At 54.8% G+C, this 19,043-nt stretch overlaps 8 protein-coding genes across 8 annotated transcripts; 5 read left to right on the top strand and 3 right to left on the bottom strand.

Annotated features, from left to right (window-relative positions):
- Positions 1–433: 433 nt before the first annotated feature.
- On the bottom strand, positions 434–1,587 carry B0H18DRAFT_1116713 (uncharacterized protein; the record flags this gene model as incomplete). The annotated part of the gene is made up of 3 exons (XM_048033476.1): positions 434–1,171; positions 1,224–1,387; positions 1,449–1,587. 3 exons carry the CDS (start codon positions 1,585–1,587, stop codon positions 434–436), a joined length of 1,041 nt encoding a protein of 346 aa, XP_047896049.1.
- Positions 1,588–5,396: 3,809 nt separating this feature from the next.
- Positions 5,397–7,407, top strand: B0H18DRAFT_128483 (actin-like protein ARPC3). Its single transcript, XM_048036759.1, has 6 exons — positions 5,397–5,554; positions 5,603–5,688; positions 5,756–5,976; positions 6,028–6,210; positions 6,261–6,388; positions 6,441–7,407. The coding sequence occupies exons 1-6, from the start codon at positions 5,476–5,478 to the stop codon at positions 6,980–6,982; spliced, it is 1,239 nt and encodes a 412-aa protein (XP_047896048.1). The 5' UTR covers positions 5,397–5,475; the 3' UTR covers positions 6,983–7,407.
- A 944-nt stretch (positions 7,408–8,351) lies between these two features.
- On the top strand, positions 8,352–9,070 carry B0H18DRAFT_128524 (uncharacterized protein). The gene is made up of 2 exons (XM_048036760.1): positions 8,352–8,444; positions 8,498–9,070. The coding sequence occupies exon 2, from the start codon at positions 8,500–8,502 to the stop codon at positions 8,986–8,988; it is 489 nt and encodes a 162-aa protein (XP_047896047.1). The 5' UTR covers positions 8,352–8,444; positions 8,498–8,499; the 3' UTR covers positions 8,989–9,070.
- Positions 9,071–9,151: 81 nt separating this feature from the next.
- B0H18DRAFT_1116711 (kinase-like domain-containing protein) lies at positions 9,152–10,174 on the bottom strand (the record flags this gene model as incomplete). Its single annotated transcript, XM_048033475.1, has 2 exons — positions 9,152–9,873; positions 9,931–10,174. The coding sequence occupies 2 exons, from the start codon at positions 10,172–10,174 to the stop codon at positions 9,152–9,154; spliced, it is 966 nt and encodes a 321-aa protein (XP_047896046.1).
- Positions 10,175–10,674: 500 nt separating this feature from the next.
- On the bottom strand, positions 10,675–11,537 carry B0H18DRAFT_128481 (uncharacterized protein). Its single transcript, XM_048036758.1, has 2 exons — positions 11,246–11,537; positions 10,675–11,188 (listed from the first exon to the last, which is right to left on the bottom strand). The coding sequence occupies exons 1-2, from the start codon at positions 11,478–11,480 to the stop codon at positions 10,848–10,850; spliced, it is 576 nt and encodes a 191-aa protein (XP_047896045.1). The 5' UTR covers positions 11,481–11,537; the 3' UTR covers positions 10,675–10,847.
- Positions 11,538–11,661: 124 nt separating this feature from the next.
- On the top strand, positions 11,662–12,649 carry B0H18DRAFT_1209188 (uncharacterized protein). Its single transcript, XM_048036312.1, has 2 exons — positions 11,662–11,859; positions 11,924–12,649. The coding sequence occupies exon 2, from the start codon at positions 11,946–11,948 to the stop codon at positions 12,567–12,569; it is 624 nt and encodes a 207-aa protein (XP_047896044.1). The 5' UTR covers positions 11,662–11,859; positions 11,924–11,945; the 3' UTR covers positions 12,570–12,649.
- A 716-nt stretch (positions 12,650–13,365) lies between these two features.
- Positions 13,366–15,022, top strand: B0H18DRAFT_1209187 (uncharacterized protein). Its single transcript, XM_048036311.1, has 3 exons — positions 13,366–13,895; positions 13,951–14,177; positions 14,231–15,022. Exons 1-3 carry the CDS (start codon positions 13,458–13,460, stop codon positions 14,880–14,882), a joined length of 1,317 nt encoding a protein of 438 aa, XP_047896043.1. The 5' UTR covers positions 13,366–13,457; the 3' UTR covers positions 14,883–15,022.
- A 770-nt stretch (positions 15,023–15,792) lies between these two features.
- Positions 15,793–18,204, top strand: B0H18DRAFT_1209186 (uncharacterized protein; the record flags this gene model as incomplete). The annotated part of the gene is made up of 11 exons (XM_048036310.1): positions 15,793–15,977; positions 16,041–16,238; positions 16,303–16,379; positions 16,442–16,511; positions 16,564–16,701; positions 16,755–16,834; positions 16,886–17,022; positions 17,079–17,159; positions 17,226–17,764; positions 17,825–18,003; positions 18,058–18,204. Exons 1-11 carry the CDS (start codon positions 15,840–15,842, stop codon positions 18,200–18,202), a joined length of 1,782 nt encoding a protein of 593 aa, XP_047896042.1. The 5' UTR covers positions 15,793–15,839.
- Positions 18,205–19,043: the final 839 nt, after the last annotated feature.

Here is a 19,043-nt window from a genome sequence, read left to right as displayed (position 1 = left end):
TTCGGGGCGCCGCATTACAGGGCGAGAAAGAGCCTGGCGCCTCGGTGCTCGGTATTACGGGTACTATTAGGTGGCGGGTGTAACGGGTGGCGGGGCACCCGGGAAGGAGGGTGGATGGTGGGTGTCGGTGCAAAGGAGGGTCTAGGTTCATCAACTGGTCGTCTGTCAGCGGGGGGTTGTCGCCGCGAAAGCAATGGCAACGGTAGGAGAAGGTCCTTCGGGCGGGCATGAGCTTGGGGAATCGCTGAAGGGGATGAGCGGACTTACGAAGGAGGTCGGCGCGCCTTGTGGATAGCAATTAAGATAAGGTTACGTGAACGCGCACGGTTCGAGGCGAAGGACGAAGGGGTGTTCGAATCGTAGCAGGGATGCTCAGGTCAAGGCGGCAGGGGTGAATGGGAGGGAGAATAGGCGGAGCAGGAGACGCGGAGCATCACTTGCTGCGGCAGCGAACGGTGCGCAGCTGCTCCTTGACCGAAGAGTCCAGTCCAGGCTCGGACCACGAGTGCACCAAGCGGCGCGGGGTGCGCTTGCGGCCGCGCGACGGCTCAGACGACTTCATGATCTCGTCGTCGTCCACCTTGCGGTACTCGTCATCGGGATCGAACACGGTCGGAGACGTAGCGGCAGACATGTCTTTTGGCGGGAGCTCGAGCTCCTGATCTGTGTCGCTGTCGTACTCGCGCTCGCGACGCAACTCCATGTCCATGTCCGAATCCGAGTCCGAGTCCGAGGTGTACTCTGCGGGCCCGTGTCCATGCCGCCAGCGCCCGTACCATCGCCCGAGGAAGACCTTGATCTCGGCGCCCATGCCGAGGTACTCAACATTGCGGGCGAGACCCTCCCAGCTGAGGGTGCCATCGTCCAGCGCATCCTCGATGAAGGACGTGGAGCCGAAGTAGACGTAGTGCACCAGCAGGCGGAAAGACGCTGGGTCAGGCACGGGCAGGTAGACAGAGGGGTGCGTAGGCGGCGACGGAAGCATACACGGGAACTGTGGGGCTGGAAGACTGAAAGAGGACCGGCGCGAGTCGGGGAAGCCAGGAGTCGGGGCCTCGGGATGAAGCGGCAGCGTAGAACTGGCGGTGGTCTCCATCAGCTCGAACGGCGACGCGCCACTCATGAATCCCCTGATCAGTGTCGAGTGCGCGCAGAGGTAATCCATGTGCAGCTGGAGGTTATTGTGTCAGTTGTTGAGCTAATATGGAGAGAGGATATCATACCTGCATGACCATGCGAGGGCCGGGACGAGGAGCGGGCTCCTCCTCTTGTTGTCGCGAGAAGCCTAGAAGGCTAGGCACGTCACCGGGTGGCGAACAAGTATCCTCGGCAGCATCTCCGAGAGTTGGAGAGCAGGCTGCTTGATTTGTAGTATCCAAGGGAACGACTGAAAGACAATGGGATGAGACATTGCTCTGACCCGAGATACAATGCCCAGGGGCACATACCGATAGTGCAGTCAGAAGTCTCGGGCTTTCTCCAGTAATGAGGAGCGAGTTGGCGAAGTTGTGCAATAATATACTCAATAGGAACGTCAGCGAGGGCTGGTGGAGGGAATGGACGAGGGACGAAGGCGACACCGTGCATTGTCCGTCGGGGCGCTCGGATGGAAGGGTCGGAAGGAGGCCCTACGCTTGAGCGAGGCCTCGGTGACGTGAAGCTGGAGAGATAGCCCTGTCTTTTAGCATCAAGGCAAAGGTTATTGTCTACCGGAGACATAGGCCAATTGTGTTCGGATAGCTCGTGCACGCAGGGTGCGCGCTGGGCCTGATATGGAGCACCTGATATGGCAGCCTCGCACCGGAGGTGAGGCTGTCGAGACAATTGACTGAAAGGGGACGTCGTGTGGTCTGTGGCACTGCGGTGGGTGCAAGAATGGTAAGTAGGGGCGAAGACGAGCGCCGACTCGTCCGAGCGCGGGGGAAGGGAAGGAGAGAGCAGCAGCGACTTGCGCAGACAATAAAGGGGTAGATATATGACTACGGGAGGAGGGTGTAGCAACAGGCCCGCGGACGGAAGAGGCAACAGACCACCAGGCGACGAGGGCGGGCAATCTGAACGTCTGAGCATCTTCTGCTGCCGCGGGCGTCGAATACGAGCCGACAGACGCGCGGGGAAAGGGGAGGTCGCGGTTCCCTGCCGACGCCCTTATTGTTCTCCTCCTCCTCGTCTGAGATCCTCGTGCCTTCCGCGTGCTTCCCCCTCGATCCCATCGCACGTCCCCATCTCCTGATCCCCTCTTTACGTCAACCACTCTCGCTCAACCTTTTCCCGCACCTCCCCGCCGTGCACAATAAGCCACCCGCCACTCGGTCTTTACTGCTTTCCGCCCGAGCACCGTCTCAGAAGCACCCGTCAATGTGCTCGGGTGGTTCTACAATCCACTCTAGACTCTCCACGCTAAACATTTCATTTCCAGTTCATTTTCCCTGCATCTCGATTTCATCGGCTATCCAAGAGGCCCGCATTGCGCTCGGCTTCGCCCTGACTCGGTGTGACAGCCGTGCTCGGTCGTGACTACTTACACCTAGTTCGCCTAGTGGTGGGCCTGTCCAGGCAGTTGGGGCCCGGCATCCTACGTACGAGAGGCTTCCGAAGCGGATCCGAGTGATTGGGTCGAACAAGACAATCCATCGTTCCTCCAGCGATCTGCCAGACCTCAGAGGAGCAATCTCGCTGACCCGTGCTCCGAAGGTTCCTCTGACGGAACCTAATACAACGACCCTTCCGTCGTCCGTATTGCGGTGCGTCGTCACTACTCACGGTGCCCGTGAGTAAGCTTCGATGCCCGGAAGGGCAGGTCTGGTCATTCCGCGAAGCGGCGGCGTATGGCCATATCAGCGCCGGCCTTTGAGCCTGCCTGAAAGGCACTGCGAGCACACAGTCTGATGGCACGCGTTCTAGCTGCGTTGCAAATAGAGCGTATCCGAACGCGGGGCCTGCGCGGCTGGAATCAGACCGCACTGACGTACAAGTCCGAGAAACTGTGAAGGGTAACAGGCAGAAGACCGCTTTCCATATCGGCAGTGCGAGACCCTCGAGAAGGTAGGCCCGGGGGTGCCGGGGGTGGTTGCCATACGGAGGCACGAGCCTCTACCATGCCTCGAATCGTGAGTAAGTGACGCATTGCGCCGGTGAGGAGCAGTCCCTGTGGGAGGCAGCCCACGGACGGAGTCCTGATCTTCCGGGCGTGGGATGCATTCCCGGGATTATGAGGATCATCATTCAGTGCGGCGCAGAAGGACAGAATAATCCACTGCGTAGTTGTGGACATCCAGCGTTGGTTAGCATGCGGTCCATGACGAGGATTGATGGGAGATATCCAAGACTGTCAATATTGACAATCACACATACACTCGCAAACTCGGACAATGCAACTGGAATAGGGATCCTCAAGGTGAGAGCCTCGGGCTTGAGCGTGAGTGATTGCGTAGCATTCCGTCGTACGGAGGCCGATGCCAACTGCAGCAAGGCAGCAACCTGACGTACGGACTCACCCAGAAAAGACTGCACTGGGAGAAAATGCGGACATCCAGATGTGACAACGTTCAACACGAGGCGATGTGCAGAGCCAACGTACCACCGTACCACCGTTCCCTGTCTATCCCTGCTTCGAATGTGTCCAGAACTGTCAGTGTGTGGTCCTGGCAAGTCAGTGAAGTTCCAGTCTTCCGATCTCGCAGAGAACGTGCGCATCGCGACATTGACTCAAGAGTCCACGCTCGCACGAAACGCCAATGCCTAGGAGCGTCGAAGCGATCCTCGCTGGCCAGGTTTGCATAGAGCTACGCGCCAAGGTGGTTCAAGGGTGATCTGCGTGGCTCGTTCGATGGCTACGCCGCAGTGTCTCCGAACGTCCACCGGCATATTCGTCAGCTGTCATCGCTGTTCTCCGTCTTCACCGAAAAGGCAGGTCACAGCGCAGCGTGTTCTACGCGTAATTGCGGCGGAATTAAAGGCGCCACAGGACGACGTCGCGCACATCGCATCAACAACCCTATCGGAGGCGAGGCGGATATGACAGCCGCACAACACGAGGCGAGACGAGGACGCTTGTAGGTCCACCGTGATGAACGACTCAGCAATAGCGGGCCCGGAAACACGAGTTGTGATATTGGCGATATAGACTGGAACGTGTAGAGTATCGTAAGCAGCATCACTAGGCCACACGAAGGATAGACTCACTCGCTGTGTCCCGTGTAGCGCGTATCTGAGTAATCTTACGTGATGGCGCACCCTGGATGTGGATGAACAAGGGATGGCGGCGCGTAGGACAGTGCGATTTCGAGCTTGGTAGGGCCTGCGGAACGGACCTCAATCTCTCCGGTAGGTATCGCAATGCACATAGTTAAGGCACTACTCAACTGCCGCGGACGGCGGATGTAAACCTTGGATATGCTGGAGCTACTGTATTCCGGCTCACACCATTCCAGGAGCCAAACCACCGACATATCAGCCTATACGCGGCGCACCAGTCCTTAGGTATGGAACGAACCTCGGATTCACGGCATTCAGGATAAGTCCAAGATATCGGCAAGTTGCTCGAAGCTGCGGCCGGGGAATGCAGAATTCGTTCATTTGCGCCGGGTCGCTGGAGGCGTCTGCAAGAGCATTCACGCAGTGACAGGTGAAACGCGACATGCTATTGTCAGCGAGTATAGGGAGCATCCGGGCCACGAGGACCATGTGCAGACCTATGAAAACTTCCGCGGACCACTGGTCGGAAACATGCTAGACGCGGCAGGCGGATGCGGGAGAACGACGTTACCGTTGTGTACTCTTGCTTTGCAGGTTGTGAACTCAAGCGAGATGCTAGTTGCACCGTGGCACATTCTCGAAAATGGAAGCATCAACATTAACGTGGAGAAATGCCAGAGTGCCGGCGGAGGGTTGTGGATGAAGCGGTACCTGGCATAGGCTCCGAGTTGTGTGGTACGAGACCGTCACGCCGGTATGTACCACTGGGTCTGCTTGGCACGTAAGTTACCGGACGCCTCATCTGCAGAAAATGCACCACGTACCGACCACATCCGGAAAGCCTGCTCGTAACGGACCACACACCGCTTCATTGGAACCTGTCGTGAATCTGTAACTGGCCAATGGGACTCGACTGTGCAATGTATGCCATTGCTACCGCGCAGCTATGGCGAGAACTCGAATTTTCTGGTGCTTCGGCTGCGCATTTTCACAGACAGTGTGCCAGACAAGGTTGGGGATGATACAGTGCACGTCTGGAATGTATTGGTAGTGTTGTGATGGTTGACTGCAAGCTCTTAACTTACAGTAGACGTGACCCGGCCAGAGCAGTGATCGCCGATCGATCCAAACCGATCCGATGAGCCAATCCAAACCGAGCCAATCTCAGCACCCTCGATTGCGGGGAGACTCGAGTCCGCGACGCTACTTACACTCAACCTGGAACACCATCATCGCCTACGCCGTCGTGCAGTAGTAGACTGACAGTCCTCTGCAACAATGGCACCTCCAGAACTCTACGCTCTCGGGCAGAATCAGACCGCTATCAGCTCTCATTCATTCAACGCTAACCGCACTGGTATGTCATCCATACCGCGCCGCAAAGTCGTCTAATTGGTGCGTGAAGAGGTTGCTGTGAGCTTGAACTCGAAGGATGCGACCATCTGGGAGCGTCGTGGACATGAGTGGAAGCAGACCGAGACATTGTCCGAGGTGCGCACACAATGGCAGCTATCGAGAGAGATAACTCATCCTTCGTGCTGCGTATACCACCATGTAGCACGACAAGCTGATCACCTCCATCGACTGGGCTCCGAACTCCAACCGTATCGTCACCTGTGCCCAGGACAGGAACGCATATGTGTGGCAGCAGAGCCCCGACGCGCAGACCGGTCGTATGGTCTGGAAGCCGACACTGGTCCTTCTGCGCATCAACAGGGCTGCGACCCACGTCCGCTGGAGCCCGAACGAGGACAAGTTCGCTGTTGCGAGCGGTGCTCGGTGAGTGGATCTGCCGGTCATGCTCAGCGTAATCTGACGAGCAGGGTGAAGCGCAATCGCGATTTGCTCCTTCGACCCGGAGGGCGATTGGTGGGTCTCGAGGCTTCTGAAGAAGCCGATTAGGTCTACTGTGCTCTCTGTCGATTGGCATCCGAACAACGTCCTGCTTGCTGCCGGCAGCGCCGACATGAAGGCCCGCGTGTTCTCCGCTTATATCAAGGACGTCGACAAGAGGTGCGTGGCGCGAAAGCTTATGGCAGTGCTTCAATCTGATGCGGCTGCAGGCCTGCCCCCACTGTTTGGGGCGAGAAGCTCCCGTTCAACACCATCTGCGGCGAGTATACCAGTCACGCGGGCGGTTGGGTGCACGCGGTCGGGTTCTCTCCTTCCGGCGACGTGCTTGCCTTCGCTAGTAAGGTTTATGTGACACGGTAGATTTATGCAAGCTCATTCCTATCGTCTAGGTCACGACAGCTCCATCAGCATCGTCTATCCGGGCGTCAGCAGTGTCCCGACCTACACTATCAAGCTCTCCAGTCTACCGCTCCTCACCCTGACGTGGACGACCGAGAATTCCATCATCGCTGCCGGACACGACTGCCAGCCGCTCGTGTTCTCTGGGAGCGAAGGCGGATGGGAGCTCGCCGGCACGCTCGACGACCCGAACGCGAACAAGACCGGCGGTGGCGCCGCCCGCGCAGGCCTCGGCAACGCGTCCCCCGTGGGCCGCCTGAACAGCGCCGCGTTCAACACGTTCCGTAATGCGGACTCGCGCGGTATCTCGAACGTGCCCGGCTCGCCAGGCCCCTCGACGGAGTCGGAGCTGTTCACGGTGCACCAGAACACGATCACGAACCTGCGTGCGTACGAGGGTGGCCCGGGGAACGTCGCGCGGGTCAGCACGTCGGGTGTGGATGGGAAGCTGGTCGTGTGGGACGTCGCGCAGGTGTCGCCGATTGGCGTGACGGGCATCGTGGGCCGTCTGGCGGGCTTGCAGGTGAGGTAGGATATCGGCACAAGGTGTACGAATAATGACAATCGCGTTGAATCGATGATCTGAGTCGTGCAGTGGACCTTGACTGTCCTCGGCTTGTCCATGGTCGTATCGGCCAACAATGGCGATTCCTCCTTGGCTGTTCAGCGTTCACTCATCACAGTACATATCAGGTCGCCCTGATACTCCGACTCGCATGTCGCCAGCAGCCGGAATCTTCTGCGGAATCGAGCTCAAGTTTCATCGGACAATCAACACATTGAGAGCGTGGACCGCTCCGGCAGTGGCATTATATGACCGTTGACTAGCAGAAGAAAGCACTGGTTCTGCTGAATGGCCTGTGTGGCGTGTGACAACCTTACATGCGTGGTTTCGGCCCTCCTAGCAAATACCCTCCCAGTAAATACCAAGGTGTCGCGTTCAACTGTGTGCTAAAAAGTCAGTGAGTCGCATGTTTCAGAGTTTTCTGGATCGCTAACAACATGCTGCCACAGGGTGCTTGGTTACTAGGCGAAGGCAGCTGCATCGGTCGGGATTTCCACCTTTCTCAAGAGCCATCTCACTGCTATTACATATGCGGTGAATGTATCACTTGTGCGTCTACACTTCCAGCCAACTGGCGAAGCCTGATTGCGAAGAATGCGCTCAAAATGGATAAGCCCCCGCAATGTGCCACTTTACGCCAACACCCCGAAGTCAGGACACGCATCTTCATGTCATGTCACCGCCGACTTCTCGGTACTAACATACACTCCCTCAATGTACTGAGAGTGAGTCAAACCTTCCATCTACATGCGTTGTGGCCGTGCAGGCTCATGTTGAAATGCCGCCTATCAGATCATCATCCTGACTGCTTCGCAAGATTGCGATGGCCGTAGTCGGATGTGTCTGGTCAGGTCGTACGAGGCAGGCTATAGACCTCGGTATGTGACCAACTACTGTTGAGATATTCTACATTCAAGCCGATGCTGATTACTTGGGCCAGTGAGGCGGATATCAAGTGTTCAGCATGGCCGGAAAACAATGGTCCAGGTTTTCTTCGAGCCTAGATGAGCCGTAAAGAGCTATAGAACCTCATCCCAAACCGCAGTGGGCTGAAAAAGGCTCCTTGATGCATGTGCCATGGATGTGCTTCTGGCTCCGCGCTTCAAGTCTCTGTCACGAATATCGAGCCAGCCACCTGGTGATTCTCAGAGTCAGAACGTCTGGACAGGCGATAGTCTCCTCGAAGTCTCCCCTCGTGCCTCATCAGCGTACCCGTACCGCAGTGCTACGCTCAAGATATAAGGGACCTTCGGGCGCCGTTAAGCTGCCTCAGCCTGTCCACCACGTAGTCGGGTTGGTCTCTTGCTTGTCTTCTTGTAGGTAAGCCTCCTCGTATTGAAACAGTCTGCATGTTGATCGTCAACATCGAGTAGTCAGGATATCGATCGAAGCAACACAAACACGGTTATACTTACTGAGTGACATACAAGTGAGTCGTGAATGAAGATGCCTTGTTGAATTAACTGAATAGTGATGATACAGACATGTCATCTCAATCATCGTTATACATCGCACTGTATCACATCGGACTAGGGCGTTATCATTGGGCTCTCATCGTCACACCCTACAACACATCCGTCAACAATGGCCCCATCTTCCAGATCACTAATCAAGACGCCAGTCAGCCCCACAGCGTTGGTGAATGGAGGACACTGCACAAGATGTCGACAGACTTGCTCAAGAGTTCGACCTTCGTCGGCTGCGTCAGACTTCCTGACTGCAATGTCCCAGCACAGAGTATCGTTTCTTGGGTGAAAGAGCAGGAGCCGCAACAGGGGGACACTCCACTGCCCGCGGGGCAAGTATGGTCGTGCTCACAGTGGGTCGTTCGTGTTCTCCAACGCTTCATGGACGCGGGAATGTACAGAATTGATCTCAGGCATTTCCGTGCCAAAATTCTGATCTATGCCAACAATCTACTAGAGATGCGCAGAAGGAATACGAATGTAGTCCACATCGTTAGCTATGCCTAGTAGTCTCGGCTCGTATATAACCTGTATAACAACAGTAGCTGCCCGAATGTACATTAGTCACCGCGGAACCTGATGTATTGACATTCGCGTTGTGACTCGTCCGCGAGAGCTATGATCCATGGGCATCGAGTACCTACTGACGCGTGTACAATATACATGGAAGTCACAACAACGGCGTGAAAAGTTCGCGTACGAGCATTTTGTCAGCTCGAGCTTCGGTGTCATATACGGGAACCATACTACGGAGCCACGGTACCCACTCGTGGTCGTCATCATCCCATGACAACGTAGCGAAGATGGATTTGCAGTACTCCCAATGTGCGGGAAACCATCCGGCACATTCCCAGTCGATGATCGCCGTGATCCTGGACCCATCGACCATAACATTGCGAGGATCAAGGTCGCCATGAGTAAAGGCGATTGGGTGCTTCATCGAGTGCGCCTCTGCGACTAATTGAGGCATACCCTCAGCGGGAAGGTATTCGATATCCCAGCCAAACCGCGCGCCGCGATGGTTGAAGTCATCCTCGTTTTCGAACGGCCCTGTGTGATCAAAACGCAAACGAAAGTCTCGCACCGGGCCGCCTAACAGCGAACAGACGCGAGGACCGTACGGCGTGGGCAGAGACCGTAGTTCGCGAAAGTAGTTGGCTAGCTGCGCGCACACCTCTTCTTTGTATTGTGGTGTGGCATCATACCAGAGATTAGACAGTGGGACGCCTCGAGCACGATCCATGATGATGTAGCGAGCCCCACGCCACACGAAGTGGGTCCAGATGCGAGGGACCGGTATGTTCGTATGAGCAGCGACCATCCGCATTGTTTCGACTTCTATCATGTCTGTTCCATGGCCACGCTTGACCCAAAGCCATCGACCTAGGGTAACTATGCGATTGTGTCAATGCTCTCAGTTACTGGACTGGTCGCAGTGGTGCTACTCACGGCGCCACATGAAGTCGCGCACTCTGCGGAAAGTGGTGGGGAGAGTGACTTTCAGCCGGTTCAAGGTATGTCGTAGCCATCGTTCAAGGGGTGTTCGCCTCGCTTCGCGATCACGCCACGCGTAGAGAATGTCGTCTCCTCTGGGTTTTCCAGGGACACTTCTTGGGTCGCGAAACCCGTACTGATTGGGCGGCGCGACCGTGACGACGGCCGGTGCGCTGGCGGCGGGATCATCGGCATTCATTTTCTGTCTCGAACAAGGAAGAGGGCAGCAGGAATCTACACAGTTCAACGTGTCAAGCTTCAAGGTTAACTAGAACTGTCTTGGCTCAGACAGCGAAAGAGCAAGTGGCGACCATTTGCGGCAGGAGAACAAACAAACCACGACAGGTTGCAGTTCTCACGCCCGAGTTTGCGACAGGGCAGAAACCTTGCAGTCGCAAGGTTTTGAAGGTAATCTGTGATAAAGACATTACCAAAAAGCTCTCTATTAAAGTCTGTCACCGATTTACCTACCTACGCGACCGATTACGTGGGGCAGTACTAGAGAAATGGTTCCCAGAGTCCTTGCACGAGCATCTTGTCGGCTTCAGCTTCCAAGTCATAGACAGGAAGCATACGGCGGAGCCATGGAAGCCAATCTTCACGGACCCACGATGGCGTAGCGAAGATCGATTTGCAATATTCCCAATGTTCCGGAAACCAACCAGCACATTCCCAGTCAAGTATCGCTGTAACTTTGGTGCCGTCGACCATGACATTTCGCGTAGCAAGATCACCGTGTGTGAACACAATGCCGTGCTTAATCGAGTGCACAGCTGCGACGAGCTGTGGCATGCATTCGGCGGGGAGGTATTCGAAGTCGTTGTAGAATCGTGCGCCACGAAGATTGAAGTCGTCTTCATCTTCAAACGGTCCTACATGTTGGTATCGAAGTCGGAAGTCCCGTACTGGCCCCCCAGCACGGAGCAGATACGACGGCCATACGGAGTGCGTAACGTTCGTAATTCATCGAAGCAATTGGCTAGTTGCTCAACGATAACTTCTCTGAAATGCGGCTCTGCTGTATACCATACAGTCGACAGCGCCACACCTGTGATCCGGCTCATTATGATATAGCGTCTACCACTCCAGACGAAGTGTGTCCAGACATGAGGGACGGGTATCCGCGTGCGAGAGGAGATCATGCGCATCGTCTCGACTTCTATCGTGTCTGTTCCATGGCAAGCTTTAATCCAAAACCATCGGCCTAGAGTGACTAACCGCAATTGAAGCGTAAGCGTAAGCGGAACGTTCTAGTTACAATGTTGCTTACAGCGCCACATGAGATTGCGAATTTTACGCAAGGAATTGAGCACGGTCATTTGCAACCTATTCGCTGCGCATTGCATCCACCGTTCGTAGCGTGAACGCTTGAGCTGGCGCTCTTGCGCTGCGATGAGGATGTCGACTCCTCTGGGTTTCCCGGGAACACTCCTAGGGTCACGAAATCCGTACGGATTTGGTGGCGCCACTGGCATAGATTGGTGGTTCGACAATTGTAGAGACATTTCAATGCGAAACGGTCTGGCTCGGAGCAACAGAGGAGGAGGGGGACTCGAAGCTGGGCGACCGTCGACCGTCGACAGAGGCCCCGGGCCGGTGTGGCGTGCACATATTCATGGGCGCCTATTGCCTCAATACGGCTTACTAATACGAGCTTGAGTCGTCAGTAACTCATTGTAAGGTCCGCCGGCATCAGCCTGTCGCTGCTCAAGACCACAGTGTATATCGACTACTTAGGGTATTGACGAAGTCTACCTCAGGTACTGACTGCTAGGCACTCACATTGTTCGCATAGGTCTCAGATACTTGACTCGAACGACTTCCTCCCCGTCGGTGCCTAGCTTTAGTTGGTGCGAGTACATCAGTAGCCCACACGGAGTGAAGGTCGGTACAATCTAATACCTACGGCTTGCGCAATACGATTGATGGGACCGTAAAATCTTCATAGAATTAGGCTTCGTTAGTGCGGGATGACCGACCGTACCTCAATCTACGTCGTGTTGGAGGCCCTCGACCCATCAATGGGCAGATTTCATTGGTCAATTGCGCTCCGAGTCCTCCCCTCTGATCTCAGTGATCAAGCACCCGACTGGTCGTGCGTCGATCTATTCCAGGTCATAGACGTCGTCGATCCTTCCCCGGGCAGCGGGAAGGACTCGGTGGATGCTTCACAGACAGCCGTAGGACCGGTGTTCAATGGCAACAATTTATCGCTGCCGAACAGCGTGGCTGTTAAGCGTACATGGCACCTCGCGCACCAGACGGCCGTCGACCTCTTGTCATCACAGCGCTCGTTGACCTGTTTGGGAGCCGTGCGTCTCCCCGACGCGGACCTTCCGCACCATGATCTAAAAGAGTTCATCGAAGAGCAGGAGGCGGAGCAGGGCGACAGCAAGACTACGAGGGATGTCCCGTGGAGCTGCGCGCAGTGGATCATGCGCGTCTTGGACCGCCTGATCGAGTCTGGATTATACGAGCTCGACATGAATCATTTCTACCCGAGGATCCAGAGGCTCGGGGTCGAACTACACAGCTTGCATTTGGCAGATCCTCGTAGTATACACGTTCTCCATTTCGCACAGGATGGCTATTGATTTCCACTTATCTTGGGTAGGATTAGTGCCAAGGAAATGACTGGGAAATTATAAAGGATCATCACTCAGTCTATTCCAGGATAAATGTGATACGAAAGATCTCAGACTATATTTTGCCACTCAACGACATCTACAAGCACCGCAGACCGCTATAAAGCGGGGTCGCACGTTTCCCAATTGAAGCCCGGGACGAGTTTGCTCTCTCTAGCCTCCTGCACGGCGAGGAAATGTATAACACATTGCAGGGGAAGGGCAACTCATCAGGCAATTGCATACAGCCTACGAGACGCTCTGGCAACGCGACAGTGCGAAAGTCTGATCAATTCCTGCGGAACGGTTGTTAGTAGTGCGTTGACGAAGCGTTGACGTACGGTTTCGTCTTTAGTCCGCTCTTCGAGAGCGAGACCCAACTATGGCCAGAGGTTTGGCTTAGGCTTCTTGTTGGGACTTGGTGAGTGTAAGTTGGTGAGAGCCCTAAGCGGACCCTAAGCGATTCGTGGGACAATGGACGTGCTCACATCTGAATCTGAGATCTGAGATCTGTTTGCGATCGGGGATCTGCAACATAGCAACTTCGATGGCAAAGTTCATCTATACGCCTTCCTGCCACGATTGACCTGCGAATTCATCATGAGCCAGCAGCCTTTCCTTTTTTTGGTGAATGTCGGCCGACTAAAGGGCGATCATGGCTGGGAATACGCCTGTGATGGAGCTCTAGCGAGGTGTTGGACCTGAGCCTGAGGTGAGTACGTTCTTTGGGTCTCAACCGATCTGCGGTGTCATCGCGATTCGCAGGCAAGACTCGAATGCCTATAGGTCAAAGAATGAACGACTGTCGACTCACTGTGCTTCACTTCAGCCCTCACTTCCATCCGTAACAGACTCACAATGGCGGCATCGGTCTCAGCCTTCTTCGACGAGCTGGCCTCTTCGGACTCTTCTGTGCTGCCATCGTCTGTGTCGGCACCCCCTGCAAGCGAGACCATATGTCCGTCTCTTCTTCAAATTGTTGCACCACAGCCGACGCGTCCGGTCAACTTTGTGGTGATCGACCATACGGATAGTGCTCTCCGCGAGGCCGATGTAGACATGGACGCCGTGGTCACTGCCATGGGACTCTCCAATTCCCCGCCCCCGAGGACGAACCTCCAGGAATTCATGCTTCCTTTGGATAGCGAAGCTCAAGGCGTCGTGAATCGTATTGCGGGCCTCCCTCCACCTCCGCTCCCATCTAGGTCCTGCGACACTTCCCCCGCAAGACGACGCATAGAGAAGGGGAAGCGCACGCCACAGGCGTGCGAGAGGTGCAGAATTAGGAAGACAAAGGTACGTGATGCGCGTCTACTTGCATTCATCGCCACACTGATCATTCGACTACTAGTGTAACGGAGGCCGTCCGAGCTGCGAAAGGTGCATCAGACTTGGCGCTACTTGCGGTTATGTCTTAGACCACAAAGCCGTGAGGACACAACTCAGGAAGCTGCAAAAGGAGGGTCTTCTATCGGATACAATTGATCTATCCCCAAGGAGGACGAGAAGCCACGGTGAGCAGGAGCCAGCGGCAATGTCAAGGCCTGCACGCATGACACGGTCCAGATCAAGGCTTGCGTGAGTTTTCTATCCAGTCGTTGCACTATGGTTCATATCTCATAAATCTCTAGGCTCAATAGTGACCTCGCCTCAGGAGTTGGCGCGAGTGGCGCCTGGTCCGCCCCAGGTGCCATGGTTGGTCAAGACATGATCGTGGATATTGCAGTTGGAACGGAGCCTAGCGGTTATCATTACCCTCAGCCTGCTGCCGGCCCACAATGGACGCGGTCGTACAACAACATCTCGTTGCCTCGCCTTACTGTGCCATCGCTTTCCAACGGTTCTAGCTCCAGCTCGTCTTCGAGATACACGCCCTTGGTAACGCCGACTGACGAAGGTTACTTCCAACTGGGCGAGACTGTCAATGACCGTGCGAAGGTGTTCGCTACCTCTGGTGCCATGTTCGAACAAGCTATGTTTCAACGATGTCCAAGCTACCCTCCGCCGATCACGCCTTATCCTGGACGATCCTTCCCTCCGATGACGACGAGCGGCAAGTACTATGACGAGCGGACCTTGCTGCCGGGGCTTTGTGGCGACATGTCTAACTTAGGACCTGGGCATGCGAATGGACGTCTAGCATCACACGGGTTCATCGCGCGGCAACAGTCATCGGTCGACCCAACGATCAGCGCCGGTGCTGTTTGGAAGGATGCATCCCTACCGGAGTTCGGGTCGGCACCTGGACCAGCGCTGTGGAACGAGCTTTTTGGAGGGGAGTAACCAGCTAGATAAGCCTAGAGGGCCGTAAATAGTGTGCTCGCGTTCCGGGCATTGGATTTTCTGAAGGCCGGTGAACTGTGTACTCGTTCATAGTCAATGTATGTATGGCGTGGTTTCGTGCGTTTTCAGCTAGTTGCAGAACATTAGGCGCAGACGAACGCGCGCGACATATGATGACAAATAAGCGCCGCGCCACAGTTGACGTTGGTTCACCCACTTCTGCACCATCATGTTTTTGCGGCTTCACAGTCGTCTGCACTAGCACCTGTACCGAGCAATAGCGACGCGGTCACGTTCCTCGGACACTCTATTAATGTATATTCCATTAAGAGTAGTAACAATGCAATAATGCCTCCCCTACACCACTGCTTGCAGTCAGCTACAATGGACGAGTCCGACAGACGTCGTAGACCTGGGTGTAGGGGGCAGATACACGTTCAATTGTCTGCGGGCACTGGCCAGTACTCCTGCAAGGCGTCCACGGGGTCGTGTTCACCGAGTTGCAAGACATGCCTCTCATGACGGCTGCTGCAGGGACAATCGATGCAACGCAAAAAAAATGGTGGTGCGAGGTGTGGTGAAGTGGGTAAACCGACGTCTTCGTGTGGATAGCGCCTATTTGTCATCATATGTCGCGCGCATTCGTCTGCGCCTAATGTTCTGCAACTAGCTGTTATATGTGTACCGCACTTCCGCCTACTCGGCGCAGAAACGTCTCGTTTGACGGTATTGGTCAGTTAATCAGTTAAATATCAGCTTCGCCGCGCCAGTCGAGTCTCGAGAGGAGCCGAGTCGGACCGACCTGAGGAGTGCTGAGCGCTCACAGCCACAGGCGCGTCAGGTCGTCACGTGCTTATCGCGACGCGTTGAGGTCCACACGCGATCGTCGCGTCGCTCACTGCTCAGAGAACGTTCATCCACCCATCTACTCCGCCTCTTGAGGCAACAACTTTGACCATGCCACCTAGAATAATCAAGCGGTCGAAGACACCTATGGTCTCCGCAGGTTTGGAAGTACGAAATACGCGCAGTCGGACACGAAGTGGCCTTCAAGACTCGGACATGTTGAACATGCCAATGGATATCATCCATGAGGTGAGTCTGTGAAAGTCTGACACGCCTCTGAGGTTCTCAGTGTATGTTTTGGATGATACATAGATCCTGCGGCATCTTCTGCCACACGATCTACTCAGCCTCACGCGAACGTCCAAGGCATTCCACGCATTCCTGATGAGGAAGAGTTCAGCCTACTACTGGAAACAGTCTCTGAAACAAGTCGACGGCCCTCTTCCTCGGTGTCCGAAGGAATTAATTGAACCTGCCTGGGTCGCCCTAGTCTTCTCGCCCATTTGTACGGTAAGTCAGATTCTGTTTGACGAAGACAGTGGTATGGCTTACCGCTGCCTTCACTGATTCCAAGGCCTGTGGGAAACGCGAAGCACCCCATGTATACTGGTCGCTCTTTGTGCGGCTTTGCAAGACATGCAGGCCTCAGCTGTGAGTTTCATGATGCACGTTCCATTGACATTCCGTATGAATTTATGTTTTCTTGCGGGCAGTGTCGTGGATCAACACGATCTATTTCGAGAACGAGGGATGGACAAGATTCCAAAGGATATCTTTGTGATGGTAGAGCTGCAACATTGACGTAGCAATTTAGTTCTCTTACCGTGCTCCTTAGTCCGGTCGTGGTTATTGCCTTCGATCTGAAGCGCAGGAAGTCATCGATACATGGAAAGGGCTATCTAAATCTCGTAACAAGAAAGCCCTGGAGCAATATGTCCAAGGACAGACTCAGCACGTCAAGAAATTAGCAAAGGTGAGTTGCGCAAGTCCAAGCCGCCCGATTTATCTGATCACCGTCGCGCATAGTTCCAAGAGTCGTGCGAGGGCTGGTTCGGCTATTCGTCTATACGCGAGAGTGAACGCCTGGAGGGCGAACGTTTCGAATTGTATGCATCCTTCAGTCAATCATTGTACACGCTGTTCATCGATCGTCATAGCGTCGACTCCAAATTAAGATCACTGGGGTGGGGTGCAGAGCTCAAGTTCCTTGGGCGAGGCTCAATCTCAAGAGGCCTACTCTCAGTCATGAGAAACTATCCACTAATGAATACACATGGACCGATGACCGAGCGTCGTGCGTAGTGCGAGAGCTTTCCGTGCACGTATGCCGTTACTTACAGATGTACCCAGGTTGGCGGGCGATCCAGGGAGAAATCCTGGAGTGCATGCAGGAGATCCGAGAGGAACGCCGTGCTTACAAATGGGAGAGCCGTATGTACAGACGCTGGGAGGCCTTTTATGTGGCAGGCCGCAAGCTTCTCAATCAACACTTAGCAGAACATCCGGAGTTATGGGCTTATGGCGTGGACATGGATGATATCGCGCTCACACCAGAAATCTGCGAAATCATGAACCGGCCTGCGAAGGAATGCGTGCATCAGCATAGCTTCATGGCGCTGCAAGCGCAGGTGGGCGCGATTCTGGAGGGGTGGAGATCACGCGTATGCAACCAACTACGGGACCTGATGCGCTCCACCATGCGATTCCCACAGAATGTCGACCCGCTAGAACTCGCGGCGACAACGTTTCGCTGCGGAGATTGTGTTCAAACCTGTCTGTTCTTCCCGAACGTGGTGGCCCATAGCTGCCAGCGCGTGCGCTCCTCGGTAACCCAACAAGACACGTATCCCCAGTCCTTGCAAGATATCATGCGTCCATTCTTAATGCGGCTTCGTGAATACAAGTTGTCTGAACCGGCGTGCCAAATCGTACGGTTCTGTGGCAGAGATCCGGAGACAACGACTGCAAAGGAGATGGATGCCCTTGACATCAGACTTGCTACGCAAGGCAGCGCAATTATGACCTGGCGCGCCGCGGTGAGTGGAATCGAATGCTCTGACCGAGTAGTCCTTGACAATTATGCAACTTGCCAATAGATCATTGAACAAACACAGTCCAATCACGACATGTCGGTCTGGCGAATTGCTGACTCGACGGATACGGCCAATGCAAAGAAACACGAGTCAAAGATTGTGCAGAACAACGCATCATGGAGTTGCCGCAAATGCATACCGCCATGCCTCCATTCCGATCTAGAAGAGTATCTTGAATATCAGTGAGTCGTCCCATCTTAGTCCTGCGATCTTCACCGCTCAATTGCGCACTTTAGTCATGGTGTCGCAGAGAAAGAAGACATGACACCTGTATTTTCTTCTAGAGACATCTGTGCGAATAGCGCGTACAAACTCCGATTGCCAGACTTCGAGGTAGTTAAACTGATCGACAGAGACCAATCATGTACTGGTACGGATTGAACAATTATGCCGCTGCTATTGCTGTGCATCTTTGTTATTGTCGAACGACCTATATGATGCCATGGTTTCGCGAAATAGAATACTATACGCGTCCTGAAAGGCTGCAATACGAGTCGCCCCAGGCGGGAGTCGCATTTACGCGCCAAGCACGTGATCGTGTTTTGACCGGTAGGTCTTAGTGTCAACCCACTCCGAGTCTGTTTGTACGATCTGTATCATACCATAACACTCCAGTCATCTGTCCGCATGGTGCGACGCAACAAATGATACTTCCCCTGTCCCGTCAGCCCCGTACTATTGGCCATGAATAGCCTGGTGTCTGAGACTGTTACTGTGAACTGGAGGTACATCGCAGAAGGCGGCTCGGCCATCGTCTTCTCCTACGTTGGTCCGGTGCATCCATTGTTCACCAACAAAGTCCTTCGTCTGCGCAAGATCGCGGTCAAACCAGCCACAATCGACGTACCCGCACCTGCCCCGCGACGGGTGACCTTGACGATCCTGTTATTGCCTTCCAGGAGGTGGCCATACGCCGACTCGTTCCAGACGAGTTTCTGCCGCATGTCCAGGTCGTGAAGGTTGACAAGGCATGGGTGCAGCTGTTGGCAAGCGGCAGAGGCGAGTCGTCCCGAAGCAAGGAGAGTGGAGGATAGGGTCGACACAGACAGAGAGACAGCAGTCCTCGCCGACAACCTGATTGGTGGATCTGGTTGTGCTGTCGAGATCAAGGTGCGCGTGTCGCTTTCTGTGCGCTCAGTTGATAATCTTGTCTGACTCGTGGTCTCCACAGCCAAAGTGGGGCTTCCTCCCTTGTCCTGACCTCTTTTCCCCCACCACTCGC

This window comes from Fomitopsis serialis (genome assembly GCF_022376445.1).
Source record: "Fomitopsis serialis strain Sig1Antser10 chromosome Unknown B0H18scaffold_16, whole genome shotgun sequence".
Lineage (NCBI taxonomy): Eukaryota > Fungi > Basidiomycota > Agaricomycetes > Polyporales > Fomitopsidaceae > Fomitopsis > Fomitopsis serialis.
Note: the sequence above shows the minus strand (reverse complement) of the source record. Positions and strands in the feature narration are given on the sequence as shown.